At 47.2% G+C, this 24925-nt stretch overlaps 1 protein-coding gene across 2 annotated transcripts in view; it reads left to right on the top strand.

The window, feature by feature from the left end:
• NDOR1 (NADPH dependent diflavin oxidoreductase 1) overlaps positions 1 to 24925 on the top strand; it is a 667841-nt gene that overhangs the window by 332975 nt on the left and 309941 nt on the right. For both annotated transcript variants that reach the window (XM_069609846.1, XM_069609847.1), the window contains exon 8: positions 10843 to 10964. In XM_069609846.1, coding sequence (XP_069465947.1) covers positions 10843 to 10964 — 122 coding nt within the window. The remainder of the gene's footprint in view (positions 1 to 10842; positions 10965 to 24925) is intronic.

Here is a 24925-nt window from a genome sequence, read left to right as displayed (position 1 = left end):
ATATTATTCTCCAGAGGGATAGCATAAGGATTCAGTGAGGAATTTAGCTTTACAGAGGAATGAGGATTTTCTAGATTTAACCTGGAACTATTTAAAGACTCCTCTTTACTATTCCTCTTGAAGTCATGAGAGCTTTCACCTCTATGGATTTAAAAGGGGTTTCATCCCTCCTAATGTACACGTGGTTATAGTTGTTTTTACGCACGTTGAGATAGTCACCTTGGGAAATTAACAACTCTCGCCATTACATATTTTGGTATCGCCGATATTTTCTCCCTAGAGGAAGACAAATACAGCGTTTCATACAACAGAGTCCTCTCGTTGCCATGGGGCCTTTCTCCCCCCAGGTGATTCTCCCGGGTAATACCACTGCCAAGGTGAGGATCAGGAAGCGTCTGCCTTTCCCTGGTCACTGTGAGGAATCTGCAGGGTTCATCACAGTATGTTTTATGTAATCCGATTATTCTGAAATGAGCATGAATTGAAAAGATTGAGGCAGTCAGGGTCATGTAAACCAATTTCTTTAGTCCAATGATGTTGACAGCAAAGCCCACGTGCACCATGACTGCAAATCGGTAATTCCGCTCAATTCAGTAAAATGCCACTCCGGCAGCAGGAGATACCAGCGCTGATTCTTTGTTGCCACCTGTTCACCATAACATTTGATATAGTTACTGACAAAATTCAGTCCAGTCCTCCAGCTAGGAAAAAGATTGAAAAACAAATGCATAACATTTGCGCGCTGTGAACTTTTCTGGCTCCCAGTGGAGTCAAGGATTATGGTCCAGCTGCTTACTTTTACCCACCAATGCATGTATGGAGCAGCCACAGCTTATCTCAAGGAGAGAATTGACTGGCTGCCTGTCTACAGAGCATTGCGCTCAAGCAATACTTGCCAAGTGACCCAACCCAGATATAGTTTATAGAGAGCTGGTGAACTTGCTTTCGATTGCATGGCACCAGTGCTATGGAATTCACTTCCACCTGATTTGAGATGAATCAAACTATCTTGCCTTTCAAATGTGCCCTGAAAAATCATTTCTTTAAGTGACCAATTGTTTTTTTCTCCTCGTTTCTTGGATTTTAATGTTGATCTGACTTGATGCTTCCTTTAATGTGTTGTGTGTGTGTGTCAGTTCTAGTTTGTCTTGTTGGCCTGGTGCTGTCTCGATGTTCAATGTTATGCACCCTGATGCCGATGGGTTTGTTGGCGCTTTACAAATTAATGAATCAAATAAAAATAATACCTGGTACAGCATTTGCAGGTCTTCTTGCGTCCCTTCCTTTTACACGGGTTCTCATCTATCAGCCTGAGAAATGTAATCTCCAATATCTGCCCCAGAACTGTATTACCTGTGTTAAGTAGGCTAATTGGTCTATACCTGCCATGCTACAGGGGCTGCTTGTTTGCTTTCAACAGCAGGATTTTGTGTGTATGGCATGCCAAACTCAGAAGGACTGAACATTAGGCCGGCTTTGTGTGGATGGCATACAGCAGTAACACATCTTTCTCTCCACGTTCCTTGTAGCCCATTTGGCCTTGTTTTTGTTTTTTTTTATTTTCGGTTAATCAGTCTTGCATTAGCTACCTGGACCTCCTCACGCACTAGGTGCTTCCAAGAGTTCTGCCTCCCCATCATGTACAAGAGGCATTCCTAGATCACGTAGATAGTCTTATATTGTTTGAGTCATTATTGTACCTTTAGAAATGTATTGTTTCTCTTTGAAACTGTAGTTGAGCCCTGACAGAATGGTTGTCCTTTCCCTTTGTGGATCCCTTATCATCTTTTTATCTATGGGCCAGCAGCCTTCTGCTCCTTTCCCCTTGTACAAATAGTTCATCCGCATTGTGATGAACCTGGGGTTACATACCTATCAGTCAACAAGAGAGCACTGCCCCAATCCCGAAATCCAACTAAAATCTCATACGACGTACCAAACAAAATATTTTAAAGTGAAACCACCAATCGTAAGTGAAGTAAGTACTGCGACGAGAGGTGCCGAAAAACTTTACTACTTTCTAGTTGTTGGCTAGTTGCAAGATATGATATGGCATTTATAACGCGCCGCCTGTACACAAGTGTTTCTAGGCACGACAAGACAAGGAGGGAGAAAACAGAGGGAGGACAAAACGACAATCTTACTAGGCTTTGTGTCTTTCCGATTGCGCAAGTGTAGGGAAGAGGAAGGCGAAAAGTGCAGAGTGAGTGGGTGAGGGGGGAAGTGCAGGAAACTCAAAAGTGCAGCCAGTGGGTGGCTTTTAAGTGCAGAGTGGGGGGGACTGTAGGGTTGAAGATACAGACCACAAGTGCTGGGGGAGCCAAGAGGCAGTGCAAGGGCAACTGGACATGCAGGAGCCATGGCCCAAATTCAGAGGGTAGCCAGGTGACCAGTGCGTGGAGCATGCGAGACTACAGCAGGGGAAAGGAAGAGAAAGCGGTAGCTAAAAGGAAGGTCTGGAGTTGCTTCTGGAACCGTAGGTGGTTCTGCTAAAGTTTGAGAGAGGCAGGGAGCCTGTTCCAGAAGAAAGCCCCAGCCGAGGAGAGAGATCTGCTGCCAACTCTCTGCTTGGAAAAGCTACTGACCCTCAGAGTTGGAGGTGGTGGAGTGGAGAGCTTGAGAAGGGAGATGTTTAGGAAGAGAGAGTTGGGGGTAGTGCGGACCCAGGCCCCAGAAAGCCTTCTGGACGATGCAAAGGGACTTGAACTTTATCTTTGCCGCCACAGGGAGCCAGTGAAGAGATTTCAGAGCTGGAGAGATGCGATACCTGGGCTTGAGGCCAAGGACAAGTCTCACAGTCCTGTTCTGGATACGTTGTAGAGGTAGGAAGATTTAGATGGAGGCTGTTGCAGTAGTCCAGCCTAGAGAGAACCTGAGCTTTGGAGACAGTGAGCTTCTGGGGGAAAGTGAGGAAAGGAAGAATACCTCTTAGGAAGTGCAGCTGATAGTTTGACTTCTTAGAGACGTCAGAGATGTGAGGAGAGAAGGAGAGGGTGTAGTCAAAAGATGACACCAAGGTTCTTAGCCTCACAAGTAGGAGCAGGAAGAGGTCCCAGAGTGGCTGGCCAGAGAGAGGAAAGGAGGGAGCTGGTGTTTCCGATGATGAGGATCTCCGTCTTACTGGCATTAAGGCAGAGATCATTGGTGGTGCACCATTCCTGGTGGCCAGACATTCTGGTATGAGAGGAGAAGCGAAGGCTGAGGGGAGCCTGGAAGAGAGCTGGGTGTCATCCGCATAACACTGAAAGTTGGAGCAGAAAGTGGGCAAGAGGTGCCTGGTAGTGGTTGAAAAGCCAGGGAGAAAGGTTGGACCCCTTTGGGACACCACAAGTAGAGAGGGATGGAAGAGAGGAAAGACCCAAGTTGGACCTGGGAGGGTCGGTCAGTGTGAAAGGAGGTCGACCAGGCCAGGGCCTGATCAGTGATACCCAGGTTATCATGGAGGCGATTGAGCAGGATGGCATGGTTGACTGTATCAAAAGCAGCAGAAAGATCGAGGAGAATGAGGACAGAAGGAAGGTTAGAATCAAGGTTCGAGAGCAGGTCTTCACGTGTGTTCAGGAGAGCAGTTTCTGTGCTTCTTGCAGCTCTGAAGCCAGAGTGCTGGTCGTGGAGACAACCAAAAGATACAGTGTGAAAATTAAGCTGGGAGATGGCCAGATTTTCCAAGAGTTTGCCCAGGAAAGGAGTAATGGAGATTGGACAATGGTTAGCCAGAGAGGAAGGATTGGCAGAGCTCCTTTAGAAGGGGTGCAGAAGGGAGTGCTTAAGGGGGAGAGGAAGGTTCCTGTGGCAAAGGAGCAATTGCAGAAATCGTCCAAGGATGTCGATGTGGTCCTTGATGGTTCTGGAGGAACAGGGGAGAACCTGCTTTGACACGACATTCATAAATCAGACTTGTTTAGAAACATTGTCTGAGGTGAAAAAGGAAGAGAAAGGAGTAGGAGAGATGGGAGGAGGAGGAGATGTTGAAGAGTTCGGCCGAGTTGTTGGATGCCGCAGAAATGCAGACTTGGATGTGGGCTCACTTCTTGGGGGGAGGGGGCGGATGTGTTGCCTTTTGGAGCAGGTGGCAGGCCAGTCTGTCATGGGGTGCACCTGATGCCCTCCACTTCCTCTCAGCCACCCTGCTCTTGCGTTTTAAGGGTGATAAGGTTGGAGTTGTACCAAGAGTTGCACTTGAATTTGGGTTTCATGCAGATCCTCATGACAGGGGCAAGGACATCAAGAGTGTTAGAGATGGAGAGATGCAGGTTAGATAGGGCTGTGTCTGCATGTAAGTCAGCCAAAGGTGCAGAGGGAGGAGAGAAAGCAATGGCGAAAGCCTCAGCTGACACACGCTTCATGAGTCTGATGACCGAGAAGGTAGGAGCAAAGGAGAAAGTGATCACTCCGTGAGAGAGGAGTGTTGAGAGGGTGAGGTCTCAGCAGATCAGAACATCTAGGGTGTGCCCTGCAGAGAGAGTCGGGCCATAGTGTAGAATAGAGAGAAGGGGAGAGAGACGCACAGGTTGTGAAAGAGTCCCGAAGAAGGGCAAGTAGAATCCAGGTGGATGTTCATGTCCCAGTGGAGGAGAAGTTGATGGGTAGAGGCGAGGAGGGAAGAAGAGGTCAGCCCACTCAAGAGAGAAAAGGGCGACCTGGCCAGACATCCTGTAGATAGTGGCCACAGTGAGAGAAAGGCCAGGAGAGATAGAGAGCCTGCAGACCAGGCATTCAAAGGAGTAGTCCTGCATTGGAATGATAGAAGCAGGGATCCACTCTGGGAAGATCAAGGCTACACCCCCACCGGGACGGTTGGGTCTGGGTTCAGAGAGGAACTTGTAGCCATCAGAAAGAGTGTCTGTGGGGAGGCCACTAGGGGGCGCATAGGCTATGGCTGCCTAGGCGCCGTGCTCCCGCTAAACGGGGCTGAACAGGGACTTGAGCCCCCCTTCTTTACCCCCCCCAGGAGAAGCGGAGTGTGGTGACCGAGTAGTGAACACCCCTGGCAGCCACTGTCGAAAAACCGATGCCCAGGGTCCCCCGCAGGCCCCAGAACATGACACCAGCACCCAGGCAGAAAACGAAAGTCTGCATCAGTGACGAGGAGGATCAGGAGGAGGGGTGAGGCAGGCCCGGTCGGGATTCGGTCCTGGTGGGATTGTGTCCCTGCGCCCACCGTGCTCCACTGAGGACTCTGAGGAGGGGAACAGGGAGGACCCCCAGGAGCATGGACCAACGCTGTGCGGAGCACAGGGGAAGCGAGCAGGAGGGCCGGCGGACCGGGGCAAGGACAGGTGCTGCCCCTGGGGGGGAAAGGGGGAGGAGCACATATCCGCTGACAGAGGAGAGAGGCCTGTTGGGGAGAGCCGGAGCCCCGTTGGAGTGTGGGGGAGAAGCAAGGAAAGCCCGCTCACAAATACAAGGCGAGGAGCGGCCGCCTGTGGGACTGCACACATTGCCAGCACAGGGAGAGCAGTGTGGGAGCCTGCACTAGGGCATAACCCACCCCAGGGACAGGGAGCAACCCCATACATTGGCCCCATGGGAGGCGCCAAACCTAATTATTGAAAAGCACTGGGTGAGGGGGAGGAGGCAGCAGCGACTTTCTCCCCCACCCCACCTCCCCCCATCCACCATCAACAGAGCAGGACCCAGGTCCAGAAGAAAACAAAACCTCTTGCCCCCACGGCGGGGTCAGGAGGAGGCGCACCCAAAACTAGTGGGACCTCCCACATGAGGGTCACTGGCCACCACGGATAAAACCCCCAGGCACCGGTCTCGCCTCCAAGTTGGCCGGCTGCGATCTGCCCGGATTCCCCCCCACACAGGGGCCGAGGAGACAAGCCAGGGACCGCAGGACCGGCCCTGAGCAGGTGGGGGACCGACCCTGCAAAGGTGAGGAGGAGACACACCACACTGCGCCTCCCGGAAGAGGAGGTCTCATCGAGCACAGTGGGGAAATACCCATGTGCAGAGACAGACCGGGCACCCACCAACAAAGAGGAGCTCACCTTAACAAAAACCCCTGGAGCCTAAAACCAACCTGGGTGGTGGCCCCCCAGCAAACTCCCACAGAGGCTACACCGGATCACTGGCCCTGATGAACTATCCCCGGGACAGTCCCCAGGCGGAGAGAGCCCGGCAGAGGTAAACCCCCCGACCTCCCAGCAAGTAGCACACGGAAGCCTAACGTTGCCACAGGAGGGCAACCCCACGGGCAGCCAGAAGAAGAGAAACGCAGGCGGGCTTATCAGACTGAGGGGGGAAGCTGCTTTGGACCCTCCCGAAGACCCAAACCGCATCAAGATAGATTCCACGAAGCAGTGGCCCGAATTGGGTGGTGGCCCCCGAGACCACGACCGGAGCGCGTGCCCGCCTGGGGAGGCCTCTTCAGGACCTCCACTAAGACCAATTACAAGACAGTGTGAGGGCCCCCAGGAATCAACCCTGGGGCGTGTGCCTGCCCTGAAGGAACCCCCAACAGAGACTACCAGTAAAGGAAAGTGAAAAAGAGGTGGTAACCGGCACTATATGGAAAAAAACAAAGGTACTAGAGGAGGCCTGGAAGGCTTGTGACATTATGTACAATAATGCAAGGATATCAATCTTTCAGGATCTCTCTGCCTACACACTGGCCAAACAGAGATTATGCCGCCCTCTGACACAGTGTCTGAGGGGAAAAAGGTGTGCGCTACCGGTGGGGGTATCCATTCTCCATGACATTTGAATACATGGGGCAGAGAACGACCCTGGTCACGGAAGAGGACATCAGAGGAGCAATTCGAGACTACGTGGAGGACCCAGATGCCCAGAGAAGGCCCACAGGGATAGCGGTGGCGAGAGCAAGTGGAACAGAGAGACCGAGAGACAGGTGGAGGATTGCAGGATCCAGAAAAATCAAGAAACTGAACACACCACCCCCGACTAAGGACAGAGGATGGGGCAGCCCAGAAGGATGAGGGTAAATACGGCCCGACTCGAAGCAGGGCCCGTGACACAGGAAAAACGCATGGCTACGATTCCAATGAACAAGTATTAAGGGTGTACTTATTGGAACAACACTTCATGCGGGGGGGACTCGAGGGGGATGAGTAAACGCATGAGCAGCCCGGCGTTGGCAGGGACGTTGGTGGTCCGGCCAATAAACAGGAATGGTCGAACTATCTGGCTGTGTACCGGGGAAGGGGGGGCGGAGGGAGTTGAGGTTGACAGGGTTGGGGTTAGAAAGGGGTGGCAGTTGTGATTGTTTTTAAGCTCCACCCGGGGGAGGGATGTTGGAGGGAGAGTCAACTGTTCGCTGACGGTAATGGGCAACCAGAGATTTACTATAACGCTGCAAAGGTGAGGGGATATTTCAGTGGTGCTCCTAGGGTGCTGACCAATGGAAAGGTAAATTCCAAAAATGGCTGATTGTCTACCGGTGCTGGAAGTGGACTCCCTGAACGTCAGGGGTCTGAACACCCCCACTAAAAGATCCCTACTGTGCAGGGAATTTTGTAGGGCAAAACAGGACCTGGTCTTCTTGCAGGAGGCACACTGGCCAAGGGGGAAGGAACCGAACGTACGCGGGGGGAGGGATTGGGGAGGTCCTATGTTCTTCACACAGAACCAAAAAAAGGGAGTGGCAATCCTACTGCGAGGGATATGGGTTTCAACACGGAGGCATCGTTGAAGACCCGGAGCGGTGATACTTGATGGTCAGGGGTACACGCCAAGGTTCCCCTTTAACCTTGGTGGTGGTCTATGGGCCTAACAAGGGTTAGGCGCATTTCTGGGAGGGGGTGAGAAATAAGCTCCAACTATTCGTGGAAGGCACAGTGATAATGGGGGGCGACTTCAATATGGTCCTGAATCCTGCAACCGATAGGAAGAGAATGACATCTCAGGCTGCCCGGATGGTGGACAAGCTCATGTCGCAAAGATTTGGCGAGGTCAACTGGGACTTGAACTTGGAAGACTCCCTCCTGAGCACCGAAGCAGGCAACCCCCCCCACCCTCTCTCACCACCCATACACATATTATTCCAGTATACACAAGTCCTTCTCAAGGATCGATTATATCCTCATTGACAAATCCCTGGTCCCATACGCAACTGGCCATAGGCTGGACCCTGTGCCTTGGTCCGACTACAACCTGGTTTGGATTACCTTGTCGGGGGGGGATGGGGCCGTAACCGGAGGGGACGTTAGAAGTGCAACGATGCCTTGCTAAAGGATGAGGTGATGGCAGAAACGGTGCTAGATAATATTGTGGAATATTTCAAATTAAACGATAACGGGGAGGTTAGCCCACACACGCTATGGGACGTATTTAAGGCGACCATACGGGGAGTCCTAATCAAAATAGGAGCCCAAAGAAAAAGAGAGAGGTAGGCCCAGGAAAAGACCCTACGGGAAAAATAGCAAAACTTCAACCGGGTGGGTCCCCGGACAGGCCCATGAACGCGGACCTGGTAGCAGCCCTGGAGGAACATAGGCAGCACCTGAAGAAACTCCTCTTAAACAAAAAGGAGAGGAGCCTTCAACTGCTCCAACAAAAATACTACGAAAAGGGGGACTAGACAGATAGAATACTGGCATGGAAGTTGAGGGAGGTCCAGAAAAGTAGGATGGTGCAATACAATTGCTGGTGGTCTTGGGGACTACCTTTGTCCCCCCCCCTTCCCCTTTCAAAACATGAACACTTTCGCACAGCATGAAAGATGACGGACTAACACCAGAGCCGTTTACCTGACATGTCCCGATACAAGGGTCAGGCAAAGTCAGGCAATTAACCAGAATCGCGCACACACCTGACGGCCCTTTCCCTTCCCCACCGGGATAAAAGTTGGAGCAAGAGAGCACAGTAACAGCAAGGCAGACCGCACAACGAGACCGCTATCCAGTTTGAGGAAGGGAAAGGCTGTGAATATCGAGAGGCTGTCAAGGAGAGGCACATCCTTGCCCTTTTCGACGCAGACCCTCGAAACCTCTGCAGAGGGAATCCTAAGACCGAGGACAATAGCCCAAGTGTGCTGCAACATATGCAGATGGTACACAGAGCGTGTCGACACTGATAAGCTGGAGTGAGGGAGACTCCTGCTTCCATGGTACTGGCCGTGACTCCAGTTAAGAGGAAGGCCAAGCGGTTTATCACAGCTGGTGAGTCGAAGGGGGGGAACTGATCAGAACCAGGATGTGGTGAATGAAAGTTGCAAAGTGGCAAAAGTGAGAGAAGAACTTTAAAATTGTAAAGGGGAGACCAGCTGCGGAAGGGGACTGGCACCACGTGGGTGCTGCTCCGAGAAACCCTGGTCGATCCCCGTCTGAGTGAAACGACAATTTCCAGAAGGCCGTAGGAGAGCCGCCAAGATAGGTCAAAGCGGTCATACAGGAGGTCAAGCTAAATCTCTGTACAGAAAGCCTTTGACCTAAGAACTGTATAGAAAGCAAGGGAAGTGAATCCTGCAAACATTGAAAGTAAATGAATGAACCCAAAAGAGGGTTGCTGACGATGAGGGGGCAAAGTCTAAAGTCCCAAGAAACAGTGTGTTGACAAACCTTGAACCCGGTAGAGAGATGTCTACTATGAACTTTTTGAAAAGACATTGAGAAACAAAGGGGAGTGAATCCTGCGAAAGTGAAAGGAAAGTCATAGTGAACCCGGTGGAGGTAGGCCGAAAACAAAGAGGTCTGGCTCGGAAGAGGGGGACCCAGGGGTGAAACCATCACCCAAGAAATACGTAGAACAGAACTTTGTGTTTGTTAGTTGCTTTAGTAAACCTATCGGGCCCTCGGAACCAGGGGATTCCACCACCGAAAGCCTCTATCGATGGGAATGTTTTACGATCCGAACCCGGAAGAGGGAGATCCAGGGGGTGAAAAGATATCACCCAAACCACAAGGAACTAGGGTCAGCACCCGGAAGAAGGGGAACAAGGGGCTGAAGAATCCTCACCCTAAGTAAAACCAGTCAACAAACGTTCATTTTGTTGAAGGAAATTTTGTTTTGTTATTTGAATGTCAGGCCCTCGAAAGCAAGAGACTTTCAAGAGAAACAAGACTTGTCCATCGACAACCCTGATAGTCGTCTCTTGCTGGGGAAGCTCGAGAGTGTACTGTGCTCCAAGATCCCACCTTACCCCGTGCTGAAAGCATAGGGAAGGAAAACCCAGGCTACTGCTTCCTGACCTATTACATGTGAACACTTCTTTCATTTCTTGAAAACTATCCCACACACCTTTTGTACTAGCTATAAGGTTTGGCAATAGGTTCTCTTAATATAGACCCTTTTTATTTGACACAACGCCACTAGGAATGCCTTATTTTCATTTTGATGGGCGACACTTGCTCCCAAGGTGTAGATTAGGTGTTTTTTTTCAACCTGCATGCTGTTTAATTAACACCCTTGATCTGTGATCACGTTTGTCTGTCTTTACTGTTGCCCCCATGAGTTCCTTACACTATGTACAGCAGACACTACAAAGTCACAAATGACTTGGGTATGGCAGTTTGGGCAATTGGAAACCCTTGAACTGCTTCATCAAGTCACTGCCTACATTTAGAGTTTGATACAATATCTGAAATAAATGTAATTGCCGTACAGTAAGAGCTCTTTAGAGAAGGTCTTGCACTTTTTAGGATGTTGCATTGAAGATCATTTTGAAATTGTGGTCTCTACAGTGCACCCCTTATGAACTCAACACCAATCATGTGCCCAATCTCTGATGGAATTTTTGTAATCCAACTTTACTTTAGATCTACATAAATGCTCAATTTATTTTTATAGTGATCAGAATTTTTAGATTGCTGTACATTTGCAAGTAGAAGAAACTGGACTAAAGTTAGCTCACTGATAACAAAGTATGGTTGTTTGCAGGTTTTCGGCTGGAGATGTGGTGATGATTCAACCTCAGAATCCTCGAGAAGACGTAGATCAGTTCTGCCGACTTCTCCGTCTTGATCCAAATCGCCAGTTTATCTTGAAGCCAAATGATGCCAGTGCGTATTCATCTACTTTTATCTCAATTCTGTGTGCAGATATTTTTATTTTTTTTTCATTATTTGTATTTGTTTTTGTTAGGATGGCAAATTCTTCTGACGTAACCGCTGAACAGAAACGATGGCGAGCAGAGAAATTCTTTTACAGGTTAGGATGGTTTCTCTCCTCCCTTTCTTCAGGGGATGAGTGAGAGAGACTAACACACAGCTAGGAAACAAGGGTTTCCTGCAAGCTCCCTGTGACTCCCTTTGTGGTAGACCTGGCTGAGCAGACAACAGCAACTTCAAGGGGGTAGTTAAGATACAGTACAACACACATAATATTCAATAAGGGAATTGCCACACAAGTTTAAAAAATAGTGCTTCATGACATGTTGGTCATGGGTCTACAACATATTGACAGTGAGCAGAAGGGTGACGTGTGCCCTGGCAAGAGTGTGCTTTGTCTTAAAGGTAGGAAATAGCCAGGGCCTTATTTTGTCTGGTTTAAGTAGCCGTTAGGGTCTGATATAAGGACATCTTCCTCTAGAATGCTTCCCATTTGAGTTTAGATACTCTACATTTTTGTTCAATGTAAACTAAAATCTCTGTCTGCACACCGGGTTTCTATTATATATTTTATTGTGTGCAGCTCAGTGCTCCCTCTGTATTTTTCATCAGTCTTGCTTTTAAATGATTACATCAAGGAGCAGTTTTGATTGTGGTGTAGTCTTGCTATTTGCTGAGATTGCCTACTGGAACATAATACTTATGGTTTTTGAGACCTGCTGAGTTTTACACCTGCTGTACTGGCTTTCTATCACCTAGAGTATATTTTTAAAGATTGTCATACACAGATTAATTCATGTTCAAGCTATTTAAATGCACGGAAACAGGAGGTTTTGCAAGCTGTCATATTTAGCTGCTCACCATCAAACCTGTAACTCCAAACATCAGGTTAAGACACTGCTCTTCCTGTAGTCTCCTAGACCAGACACTAATACATCTTGAACTATCCCGATCCATGTGCCAAGATGCCTGCATGAGGCGAATGCTGTGCTCTATTGTTAGAAAAGATTTGGTGCAGTACCCTTTGGGTGTACTACAACAACCTTGACCTCCTGGCAATAGGAACCCAATCTTTGGTATAAGTCTGTACTACACAGGTTGGTTGTTTGGCCGAGGGGTCAATGTGAGCAGTAGGGGAGTTACAGATATTCACAGTGACAAGTATCCAAATAAACACTTACACTCAAGGTTTCTTGATTAAACAATTATGAATTTAACATTCCGTTTGAATAAGCATTCTTCAGAAGGGGCAATATAATAGTAACCCACAAATACACTCCAAAATACACTTACTGCCTGATTCATGGAGTTATTTGTGCTGAAAACGCAGATTTGCGCGCCTTTCTGCCTGAAAATCCTCATACTTCAAACAGGGATTTTCGGGCAGAAAGGCACCCAAACCTGCGTTTTCGGCACAAATAATTCCATGAATCAGGCTGCTGGTTTCTCCAAATCAGCAAGTATCCATCTGGGATAGCACACACACATCCTACACCCTCAGGTGACTTAAATAGCTAGGACACTGTGGACATTAATATATCGCTGGTACATTTAGAGCAATACTAAAGTTGGTGTCAAAGAAAAGAGGTTTCAGAATAAGACAAGAGATCACGCAAATATTCTGAAGCAGGTAAGTACTTTTGAACCCCCAATGCAAAGCAAGGTATCCCCTTCCTGGAAGGAAGGCAAAACCACACAATCGGAGGAGAGAAGAGTCATTCAGGGAGGCAGGCCAGCCAATGTCAATTGGGCAAAAGTCTAGGTGAGCTGAAGCACTTCATGCAGGTAAGTAAAAGTCTTGCACAATGTTTTAGAAGTCTATGTAGAAAAAGTAGAATCAATGTAGGGCCACAAGCTGGGAGGCTTGTGAGAAGTAGAAGATGCAAGCAACTCTACAAGAGCAAACAAGACAAGTCTCAACTGAGAACAAGTAAGGCTACAAGACAAGAGGTAAGTTCTCTCTTTTTTATTTTTTATTTTTATTGTAATTTTTAGTTTAGTTTACAAAAAAACAAACTTTTCATTACACAGTTCCATATGTCCTTTACTTGACAGTCCATCATGTTGCTGCTTGTTAGGTCTGACCAAAACCTCATCAGATTTCTGGCATTATGGAGTCCATATAATTTATCACTGTATACGTCAGCCGTGTATTTGTTCCAGAGATTAAATAGCTCCACCACTGTTCTAAGTTGTTGTCTATTGGAGCATAGCTTGCAAGATGTAGTGTCCTTTGGACTTTGGTAGCTGGGCATTCAATTATCAGATGTTTGTCTGACGCTGCAGTGTTGCAGTATCTGCATTGATTGTCAGTGGTGTCAGGGTCGCGCCTCATCATTAGAACTGCTTTGGTCTTGTAGAGGTTGAAGCGCAGTCTCATGAATTGATTACGATGATGTCGTGAAGGGAATTTACATAAGTACTTAGGGGTTTCATCAAGGCCATGCAACGACGTTCCCTGATCTTGAATAGATGTCAATTTTTTTCGCCTTTCATCATTCTGTATCCAATTCCAGCATCTCAATTTTATTTTGGTTCTTTGTGGCATTTTTATGACAAGCTCTTCCGTCAGATCTGCCGATCGCATGATCGCGAGCAGTTTTTTTCCCCACACGCTTATTAGATCGGACGTGTTAGTGTTGGAGCTTTTTTGTAGGATTTCGTAAGGGCCAGCTACTGGAACCATTCTCATTTTCCGCCATGCCGAGAAAGACTTCCGCAGCACTGTGCCGTATAATGACTCTATGCCGAGTTCATAGCGGATCACTGTTGTTGAGAGGTTCTGTGGTAATCGTAGCACTTTCCGCCAAAATTTGCCCTCCAATTTACACCAGATGTCTGCAGGTATGTTCCAACCACCTTCACTGCCAAACGTTATGGCCGGTACGACTTTTTGTAAGTAGAAGGAGAGTAATGGTTTCAACGTGAATTTGCCATGTGCAGCATGAAGTTTCAATCCTTGTAAGGCGAACATTGTTATTCGCGTTAGCAACTCTTGGGTCCAGTTCCATTCACATATTGAGGTGTTGAATTGCACTCCTAGATATCGGATGGAATTTGTAGCATCTATTTTTTCATTGTTTAAGAACCAGCTGAAGTTTTTTTTGCTTCATAGGCATCCACTGATGATTGACATAATCTTTGATTTCTTTGTGTTTATTAGTAGATCGTTATTCTTGCAGTACTTTTGAAGTGCGTCTAATGATCGTTGCAGCCCAATTTGTGTGGTATCTAGCAGGACTATGTCGTCAGCATATGTGACCCAGGAAACGTGATGGTTGTTTATCTTTGGGGGGAAAGTCCTTGGCTCCATTAAAGCGATGGGTAAATCCGATATGAAAAGTTTAAACAATAGAGCTGCCAGTGGGCAGCCTTGTTTTACTCCCCTCTTTGTGAAGATTACATCAGAAAGGTCCCCTTTTGCGTTCAGTCTTACAGGGAAGGAAGTGTTAGAATGTAGTGCCATGATAGGTTGCAGTATCTCCAGAGGGCATGCCTATGATATACATTTTCTCCATAGTTTATGGCGGTTGATGGTATCAAAGGCTTGTTTCAAGTCTATAAAGGCAAGGAAGACATTTTTTCCTCTCTTCATGGATTCTAGTTTTATGGTGTTTAAGATGATTAAATTCACTTCTACACCGACCCCCTTAGTGAAGCCTGTTTGGCGTTTGTCGATTACAGTTCTCTTAGAATGTACAATACATCTGGTTAGAAGAAATGGTTCCAACTGGCTTCTGTTCCTGTACAGCTCTGCAGATACTGGTGTTCCTGGGCCTCAGTCGTGGGGACAAGAGGGAGGACGTCTGGGGACTCCTGCACTGCAATGGGACGGTCAGCGGCAGCAATGGCCAAACTTCAGTTCAGTGGCACTTCACCGTTTCAGCTCCTCGCGTCTGACAGCATATAGCAACACTGATGTTCTCGGATATCACTTCAGACTTTCCTTGCTTCTGGGGTCCAGCACTCTGTTGTGGTGGCTCAGGCTTGGTCAGTACTGCATCCGGGAAGTCCGGAGGATCTTCTTAACGCTCCGGTTCGACTTAAAAGTGATGCACTCGGTTTGGTGTTCCTCTCCTGGCACTTCGGTTCCAGCAGCAACAGCAGTGGAAGTACAACCAGCTTCGAGAGGATGTCCAAACAAGTTCACTTTGGAGTTGATTGGTCCCACCAACTCAAGGGGAGAAGTCGTCCTTGCAGGGCTTCTCTAGTCGAGGCGAATTTAGAGCTTCAGCACAGCAGCAGGGCTTTACCGGGCAAATCAACGATCCAGGAGTTGCAGCAGGCGTCTCTTCCAAGTTCTTCTTTGGATTCCTTCGTCCAGTGGTTGACTCTGCATTCCAAGCCAAAAAGCCTCGCCTTTTATGCAGGTTTCTCCCATTCACTCCAGCCTAGCTTTCAATCACACAGGAGGATGGCTGCCCTTTCCGGAAAGCCAGCTGGCCAATCACCTTTGGGTGCATTCCAGTAACCAAGGGGATTAAGCACAGGGAGTTTCTGGCACGCAGAGTAAATCTCAAGAAGGACCTTTCCAGCAAGAAATGGCAAAAAAAGAAGACCGGCCATATTGACAAAATGGGCACCCGTGGTAAAAACTCCCAATGGTAGTTAAAAGTAAACCACTGCCACCAGTCATTAATTATAGAAAGTATAACATAAAAATGTTACATGAGAAACTAGACAGAGGGGATACTAAGTAATCCCTCCAGCACCCTATTTTAAGATGGTGTGTGTGGGTCTAGAAAGTTACAAATGTAAGTAAAGTCAATTTCACTTCACTGCTCTTGGAAACAGTAGTTTCACCAAGAGAAGGTATTTAAACCTTTGGGAAATCTGAAAGACTTCCCTGTGCCACTGCACTGAAGGTGCTATTTGTCACAATATAAAAAGATGATACCTATGGAGTTTGTCAGACTCCAAAAACCAAAAGAAAGTTTAAATCACAGTAAAATACACGAGAGAGTGTGAAAAATGTCTCACTCACTCCAGCAAAAAAATTAATAAGTCCTAGAGTCCAGCAAAAGTGCTGGGGGTCTGTCAGGTAGAGAGGAATTAGCACATTTCGGAGAATTCTCCCTAACATCTATTAAAACCCCATAACAATAACTGAGTATTACTGTATGACCAAGCCGTTTCAGCTGGACCATGGAACAGCAATCAGATGGTGGAGAGTCGAACAATAGAAATCCAGGAGGGATACATTTCCTGACCGTAAATAAACCTGCAGTTCTCGTTTCTTTTTTTACTTTAGACAACTGGGTTCTGGAAATGTACACCTCACTGCTCTAGTATGTCTCTTCTCCTTTTTACAAGTGCATTCACTTTGAAAGGTTGCTGAATTGTTCACAGAATTTGGCAGAGGTTCAATCTTCAGTGACATTTCTTGCAACAATCGCAAGGGCGTTGAGTGGACATTTTGCATACAGTGTCAATAAAGCCTTTAAAGCAGATTGGTTTCCCCACAATGATTAGGACTTGGCTCGTTTCTCATTAAACTTTTCCACAGCCATCTGACTTGTTAGTTGTCCTTCTCCCTGCACAGATTTAAAAGGTTAGTTCCAAGTGCTGTCAGACTGGCCACAAAGGGAGGAAATATGGTTAGCCAGCACATACGAAATCTAGTGTATAATATGTTTCTATTCTATAGATTTTTTCTATAGCGCTAGCGCGTCTGCCGGCCTCAGGGCTCTCCTTATGCAGTCTTTCACAAAGTGTATCAGCTTTGAACATTACATGACTTTCAGCTGATTTAGGTGCCATATCAATACATTAAATGCATAAATAAGTACAGTGTGACGAACCATCAGACGACGTCCCTTCTCCCCAGACGGGAGCACCTTTCCATGAGGCCAGGTAGGTGAGGCTGCTAACTGATAGTCCCCCGTGGGGGTTAACATGCAGCAGAACCCCATGGGGAGGAACCCCCCTCCAGGGACAAGGACACAAGGCCTCTCTAACCCCAAACCCCACAGGGCATTTGTAACGCCTTCTAGGGATAAAGATTCTCATCCGATGATGGAACTCCTTCATTCTTGAAACTCTGAAGCTTGTAAGATCTATGAAGAGTTATTTGGAAAGTACTAATTTATACTGTGATCATATCCTTTCTTCTAAGTCTGTTATTCCTGATCTTGTTAAAAAGCCTGAGGTAGACCGATTAGATAATTATAGCCCTTCTTTTAACAGTACTGGAAGGAAGAACAGTGAAGGAAGACAGACTACCCCTTTATTGAATGTTGAAAAAGCTGAGACAAAGAATAGCATGAGAACATTACAGAGAAGCGTGAAGAGTGTTCCCACAGCTTCTATCAATCAAACCGACGTTATGCTGGGGAGGACCAAACTATATAAAATGGAAACAGAAGTGGAACTAAAGAGAGATGGGCGAAAGGGTAGGCCGGCAGGATGCCTGCCAGACCTGGGAGATTGTAATATCCAAACCTGAGAGTGAAGTTGGAAGAAGTTTGATTCCTTTGTGTTATTCATCAACCTCTTACCCGCCCGGCAATGGCCTGTGTGGTTCTGGGAAGCTGTGCTATGACCAGAAGGACAACCAGGCAACCGAGGAGGCTGCATCAAAACCAGAATAGCCGACGCATGCCTTCCGGAGACTGCAACAAGGCTCTACTCCAAGGTTGAGAAAAGGAATAGCGGGATGCCTGAGAAGCGTCTTGCGAGTCGATTGGGTACCAGCGTGATAAACCTGCATAGAGTGAGAGGTGGTGGCACAACCTTTAGTGGGTGGACCGTGTGGTCCAACAACGGTGCTGAGACCGCCTACTGTAACCTATGGCTGATCCTCTTAGGTGACTTTCAGGAGAGGGCGAGAGACTGTGGAGGAGGCATAATCTGTCACAGCGGGACAGAGGAGTCCGACAGCTACGCAGAGGCAGTCCACAAAAACTCGAGGTGGAAAGGCAAGACAAAAAGTACTAAAGGAAGAAGTTGAAATTGTAATAGGAATGCTGAACCACGGCCCCTCGCAAAACTGATGAAAAGTTCCCTGGGAGAAAGTAACAGGAATACGTACGTACCAGTCGGGGAGTGGGCCAGGAAGTTACGAGACTGTAAACCATAAAGAAATAGAGAAAACTGTAAACCATTTTGTGATACAGTTCCCAGGACAATTCCACAAAAAGGTGATACTGTAAAGTCAAGAGGGACTCCAGGAATGGCTTTATCGTTACATTGGGGGTAGAGCAAGAAATGTGCAAAAACCAGAGATTGTGAATCCGACGTAAGGGAACTACAAACTTTTCTAAGAACTGTGAAAGACATTGGGGAACCCGCTAGGAGAAGGGAGTCATTCTCCGAGCATGCAAAGAAATGTATGTTATTTGATTTTTCTGTTGGGTTACGGAGAACCCAGAACTTTTATGGAACTTATGCTTTGAATAACCCGAGAGGCGTATGGATGCTTTGCTTCCAGAAGGGACTGATTCTCCTGGATGACCAACATTAGCTATACTTTATGGTGTTTTTTACTGTAGTGATGGGGACAGAAGCCTTTGTGAATGAGATGGCGCCTTTTTGTTTTGACCCGCACTGACTTCCTGGCGAGCACCCGAGTTTCTTTAGTTTAGGTAGGGAAATCCCCTTAAAGTTGGGGATAGATAGGTTTGATTTATTTAGTAAAGGTTTATAGCAACCACTATGGCACCACTTGGTCAGTCTCTTCATTCCTTGTATTCACAATTGATACATTTGGTTTTTCATTTAATAAGTCTATAGCAACCATTATGGCACCACTTGGCTTCATTCCACAACAGGCAAACATAATAATGTGTAAATGCCACTTCTGCAACTAGTGGCCTTGCACATGTGAGGGTGTTGCAACTATTCAAGATACTTAATTTATAGACCACCAAAGAATTTCAGGTCGAATGGCCTGTCTGGTGTAAAATCTATGAATTTCAGGTTAATCACAGATCTCTCCACATAAGAAATTGATCAAACGAGCTATCCCAGACTTGCCCAAAAAATATTTACGAGAGTAATTTGTACCCTTAAGAATGCCCTTTTGGATTGGAATTTATAAAGGTTGCTTCTCTGTATGGCCTTATCTTACAATTCCCCAAATAACCTTTCCATGGATCTTTCCCATTTAATGTGTCCATGTGTTTGACCCTGTCAAAGTGACCAACAACCCAGAAAGGTGTGGGCGAGGTGAGGGAGACCACTGTCTCTGTGTGAGCTGACCAATCGCACAACTTGCTGATGACCAACCAGCCCCAAGCTGAAACAAATTATTTGTCTAGTCGGTGGAATGGCCTGTCATCCTATATAAAAAGAGCCTAGAGAGAGGAAAGAAATGAGTTTAGAGGAAGGACAAGGGTCCTCATCACGAGTGGGCGGTATCCTGGCAGTAAATCCTCCAGGATACTGCCCAGCGCAATTAGCGTTACTGCACCTGGTCTCATGCTTGTGGCGCCAGATCACAAGTTGCTGTACCGTGGTAAATCCCAATTTTTTTTGAGTCCATGGTACTCAATGGGGCATTGTTGGTGCAGTTACTGCAGCCCTAATAGCGCTGTGGTAATTGCTCAAAAAATGGGCGTAAAGCCAGCGCATTCACTGTCTGCTCAAAGCTGGAGGTGAATGCTCCTAGTTTCCCCCAACTTGGGATTGGGCGGAGCGGTAATGCAGCGGTAATAGTGCTACAGCATTTTTACTTCTCCGCCCAACTCCTGATGAGGCCCAAAGTGAGATGATAGTACACGTCAAAGCAGCAAGGAGTCGAGTACTATGGAGGAGGAGGAGAGGGAGATGAGAGTAGGAACTAGAGGATGGGTGGAGGAGAATCTGAGAGCAGGAGGCAGGGGAGGGTTGTAGGAGACATTGATGGGAGTGGAGAAGGGGAGAAGTGAAAGAAAGAACAAACAGCCAAAGGGGACAGAAAGATGGCATGATTAAGCAGAGAAGAGGTGTAGAGGAGAAACCTATCGAAAGGGAGAAGAGAAGAAAAGGAGAGGAAGTAGAGGGGAAGCGCAAGAGAACTCTTGAGGAGTGAAGAGAAGTGGAGAAATAGGAGGAAGAGGAGAGAAGTAGTGAAAAGGAGGAGAAAGAGGTGGTGTTGAGGAAGCACAGGAGTGATCAGAAGATTCTTGGAGGGAAGGGAAGTAGAGGGAAAGGCTTCTAAGATGCAGATGGTCAGCTAGGAGGAGGAGAAGGGTACAGAGGTGGGAGAGGGAACCGAGGAAGAGCAAGCGATTGAATAGTTCAGAGGGGACTGAAGAAAAACGGAATAGGGCACAGAGATGCTTTGAGGAGGAAAAACAGCCAGTCAGTGGAGGGAGAATTGAGACCCTGGACCTGGGAAGGAAAAAAAAAGAAATCAAGGAAGTGTGGAATAGAGAGGGTTGGCTGGGAGCTCTGCAAAGACTATTGGCCTGGTGGAGAGGACCTCTACCCAGGAGGTCTCGGATACCCACTAAGGAATTGACCTCAATTATTCATAGGCCTAAAGGTGACACACTGAGGATCTTGTAGAGACTCACCAATCATAGCAGCATGGTTGAGGAATAGTGACAGATGAGGGACAAGTGGATCAGTACAAGGATGAGAAGCAGAAGCAACATACTGATAATTAAAGAAGTGTGGGGCACTCAAAACTCAAGCGACTTTTAGTGATTATTTGTATTTCCTCACTAGGAAGGTTGAATCTAAGAGAGGGAGGGAAGCACTCGAGGGTCAATGGCCAACACTGTATTTGTATTTACTTGATCCCTTTGAACACTCATTATGCTGTCCCAGCCTTCCCCAGACCTTTATCTTTGTTTCCCCAGTAAACACAAATGGAACTTAATGGTTCTTGGTTGTCTATTGTCCTCGGTCTGTGAAAAATTCTGTGGAAAGTATTCTTTCTGTCCCTGATTATGGGATCAGGGGTGACCGACATATACACCTGATTTCATGATGGATATGATATGTCTTTTATAACATGCCTGTACACAAGTGTTTCTAGGGGCAACACGGCAAGCAACGGAAGACAAAGGGAGGACAAGACAAACTTTCTTACTAAGCCTTGTGTCATTCAGATCTTTCAAGTGCAACGATTTAAAGTGCAGGGGGAAGGGAGGTGGGAGAAGTGCTACCCAGGGCAGCATTGCCCTAAGTAAGTGCAGCCAGTGCAGCTCAGGGTAAGTGCAAGGATGCAGGGCACTGTGAGGTTACATTACAGCCCCTAAGTGCGCGGCAGGCCTGGATGCAAGGCTTGGATGCAGTGCAGGGGAGACTTATCATGGAGGAGCCTGGTAACCCAGTAAGACTCTGAGGGTAGCCAAGCAGCCAGTCTTCGCAGCAGACCGGTAGGGCAGCATGGGAGCGAGAGAGAAAGCAGAGGAGAAAATGAAGGTCTTGAGCTGCTTTCGGAACTCCAGGTGGTACGGCTCAAGTTTGAGAGGGACAGGGAGGCCATTCCAGAGGGAGGCGCCTGCAGAGGAGAGATATATCTACCCTCCACTCTCTGCCTCGGGAAGCGTCTGACCCTCAGAGTTTGAGGTTGCTGTGCAAAGGGCTTGAGATGTTGTATGTAGTGCGGGCCCCGTCCCCAGAAAGCCTTGTGGATGATGTAGAGGATCTTGATCTTGATCCTTGCAGCCACTGGGAGTCGTGGAGAGATTTCAGGGGTGGAGAGATATGGTCCTTGGGCTTGAGGCCAAGGACAAGTCTCGGTCCTGTTCTGAATTAGTTGCAGAAGGCCGAGAGTAGAAGAAGGCAGATTGAGAAAGAGGCTGTTGCAGTAATCCAACCTAGAGAGAACATGGGCTTTGGAGACAGTGAGCTTCTGGGGAAATGTGAGAAAAGGAAGAATACTTCTGAGGAGGTCTTTGAGAGGCGCAGGGTGGCCATTCCAGAGGATGGTTTATGAAGTGTGGAGCACTCTGGTAAATGCTCCATTTACCACATATTAGTAGATCTTCACCAAGCTTGTGCGCCTGCTAACGAGCGTCCCTAATAACACTGCAGAAAGAGATTGCCATATGACTTTGCCACACACACACCAACACCACAAATGAAGCCATTTATACTTTTATCCTTCCTCTGCAGCCCAGCCAGGCCATAATGAGCACCACTGGTTTGACAGCTCTCTTATCTGGCTATTCGTGTTTCTGGGGCAGTCAAGTCTCTTCCTGTGGATAAATGTGAAGAGTGACCACATTTCGTATTGTGTGGTCTGCGTTTATAGTCCGAATGCACTTCCTATTGGGCCTTTTGTAATTCAGCACTCCTTTGATTAGAAGTCTTTTTGTTTCGACACCACAATCGTCCCCCTCTTTATTCCAGTAGCTCCCATCCCAACACACTTGGTTTATTTTTGTTTTTTTTTCTCCTATGATGGAAACACATTTTTTTCAACTGCTTTTGTGAACCACACTTTGCTGTCAAAACCCAAGATCTCAGAGATTCACCTCTCTAAATTCCCACCTCGTTAGTGGGATCTTTTCTATTTTGTGGATGGTCTGCAGGTCCTCTGCGGTGTGCAATCCCAGAAACTCCAGGGACCTGGTGGATTCAGTGAGCGCTGTCTGTGGAAGTTTTCATTGCGCTGGACCCACTTCCCGGACTGTAAAGTCAAGATCCAGTGCAACGCCACCTGCCACTGGGATGGAGAGATGCGACTGACAGGCTCTATGGTCGCAAGTGATCTAGTTTCATAGGCATTGTGGGTAACTAGCCTTGCCTTGGGGATGGCCCTCCTAATTGATTATATGTTGGAGAGCAGTGGGTTGGGAACAAGTGGGGTAGTGTATCATACATGGTTCACATTGTGACGAGATCAGGCACCATGATGAGCAGTGTGGGGAGTGGGAACCATGAACTCACAGTTCAAAGATGTAACACATATGAACGGGCACTGATAGTGGGTGAGGACAGACAACACAAGTTAGCTTGTACTGCCATGGACAGCTGTAAACCAGAACGCCCGATCCGTCATCTCAATGGCTACTCATCAAATTCATATTTGGAGCTCCTTGTCTACCCTTCCAAGCCTAACCTGTGTCATTCCTTCAATCAATTCTGTAAATGACTAAAAGCCTACTTCTGCTACTAAGGAGGTCATTTAGCTCCTAGAGGTTTGTAAAAAGCATACTTACAAATGGTTTTTATGAACTGTTTGTGACAGACTGGTAGAATGACTGCCTATCACTGCGTTACCAGAACTGAGACCAGAAATAGATATGTTTTAAGTTTTCTTTTTTTTTTTTTTAAACGTGTGCTCGGGGTGCTTGTACAGCTCAAAACGGTAAGGTACCTGGATGATAGGTTCACATGTCAAGGGATAATGTGAGGGAGGGCCTAATGGGGCTACTGTCTAGCTCTTCTAGCTTTTCCTCCAGTGAGAGTGATGGGGATAATGCAGCAGCAGCACTTTACTGGTCCCACTTGTCAAGAGATCATAGCGTCTCTGCAGCCCTGAATGTGGTGGCTGCTTCAGTGGATGCTCTATTTTCCCTATGCTCTACCATTGCAAGTGAGCAATGCGATTTAAATCAAGTACTAGCCCATTTGGTGGACATTATCCTGGCTAATTTGTGTGTGCAGGGGGTTAATGGCACTGATTCTGTTTTACCAGCCATGCTTTTTCTACAGGCTCACCAAGTGGACAGGCACCCTCAGTAGATATAATTGACTTAAGTACTGCTATTCACACGGAAGCTGTAAGCATAGAATTGGACGAGGGGTCCATGCCATCTAAAAAAGACAAAGGTAAAAGCACCCACCAGGCAGCGATGCGAAAGCAGACTAAGATTGGTTGCCCAACTAAGAGGAGGATTCGAAGTTATCAATGCCTACCAAAACCCCTGAACAGGAGGGATTCACTAACTAATGTAAGCATGGTTTGCCCCTGCAACAATCAGGGTGCCTTTATCATATTTCTGTTATAGGAATTACCAAGGTTGGTCTTCAAAGGCTAGCAACTTTAAGTGGGACACTGGATAATTGTGCACAAATGAATACTCAGCCAGCAGCTACAGCTTTGGATTCAACATCGGCGGCCATATCTCCAGAACCAGATGAGCGAGCATTGGCTGCGGCAAACAGGGCTTCAACTAACGCCATATCCTTATTTGCCCCGACCCAAGTGTCCACCACCTGGAAGCGAGCACAAATTTGGAACAACTCCCAAAGGAGAATTCAAGGCCTGTGGGCAAAACTAGAAGAACTATACCCCTCCAATTACCACCCTTTTCTGAAACATAGTGGCTTATTTTAGCTTTTTGCCAAAATTGAGCCTCCGAAAAACACATCTACAGAAGACATAATCTCTATTGAATTACCCAAGCTGGACAGCGAGACTAACTGGGCCATATTGGAGTTATCTATTGCGGATGACCCTACTAAAGGGGAATATAAGGAAGTATCTAGCTGGGTGCCTTATACATTTGAAAGTGACCAATATTGAAACTGCGACAAGCGGGATAAGTACACCTGGCTCACGTGGAAAACTTGGGGATACAACCTTTTTTTTAACAAATCCCTCAGGTGTTTCTGCACTTTTGTCATGTGATATTTGTTTGCTGCAGGACACTTGGCTGTTTGATTCTTTCCATCTGGATGGTTATACCGTGGTTTGCCGCCCTGCTTGTACTAATCACATAGGGCGTCCTTCTGGGCGACTGATGGTTGGTGCGAAAAATCATTCGAATGATACCTTTTGATTGGGAGCGTACCATATCTTGCCTGTGTACATATCTAGGGATTATCTCTCTACCAGGGGTTTACTTGTTGTTAATGTGTACAATCCTCCGAATGCCCTGGTTTCTACAAACATCCAAGAAAGGGTGGAGCGACTAGTGCTAGCATGGTATGATCAGTGCCCCAAAGGCAATTTAGTTATTGCTGGAGACATCAATGCACATCTTCTATTTGAAAGGGGGCTATGATCATGAAGAGGTGGAAGAGGCAGT

The sequence above is a fragment of the Ambystoma mexicanum genome, chromosome 8 (assembly GCF_040938575.1).
Source record: "Ambystoma mexicanum isolate Mex_15411 chromosome 8, UKY_AmexF1_1, whole genome shotgun sequence".
Taxonomy (NCBI): Eukaryota; Metazoa; Chordata; class Amphibia; order Caudata; family Ambystomatidae; genus Ambystoma; species Ambystoma mexicanum.
Note: the sequence above shows the minus strand (reverse complement) of the source record. Positions and strands in the feature narration are given on the sequence as shown.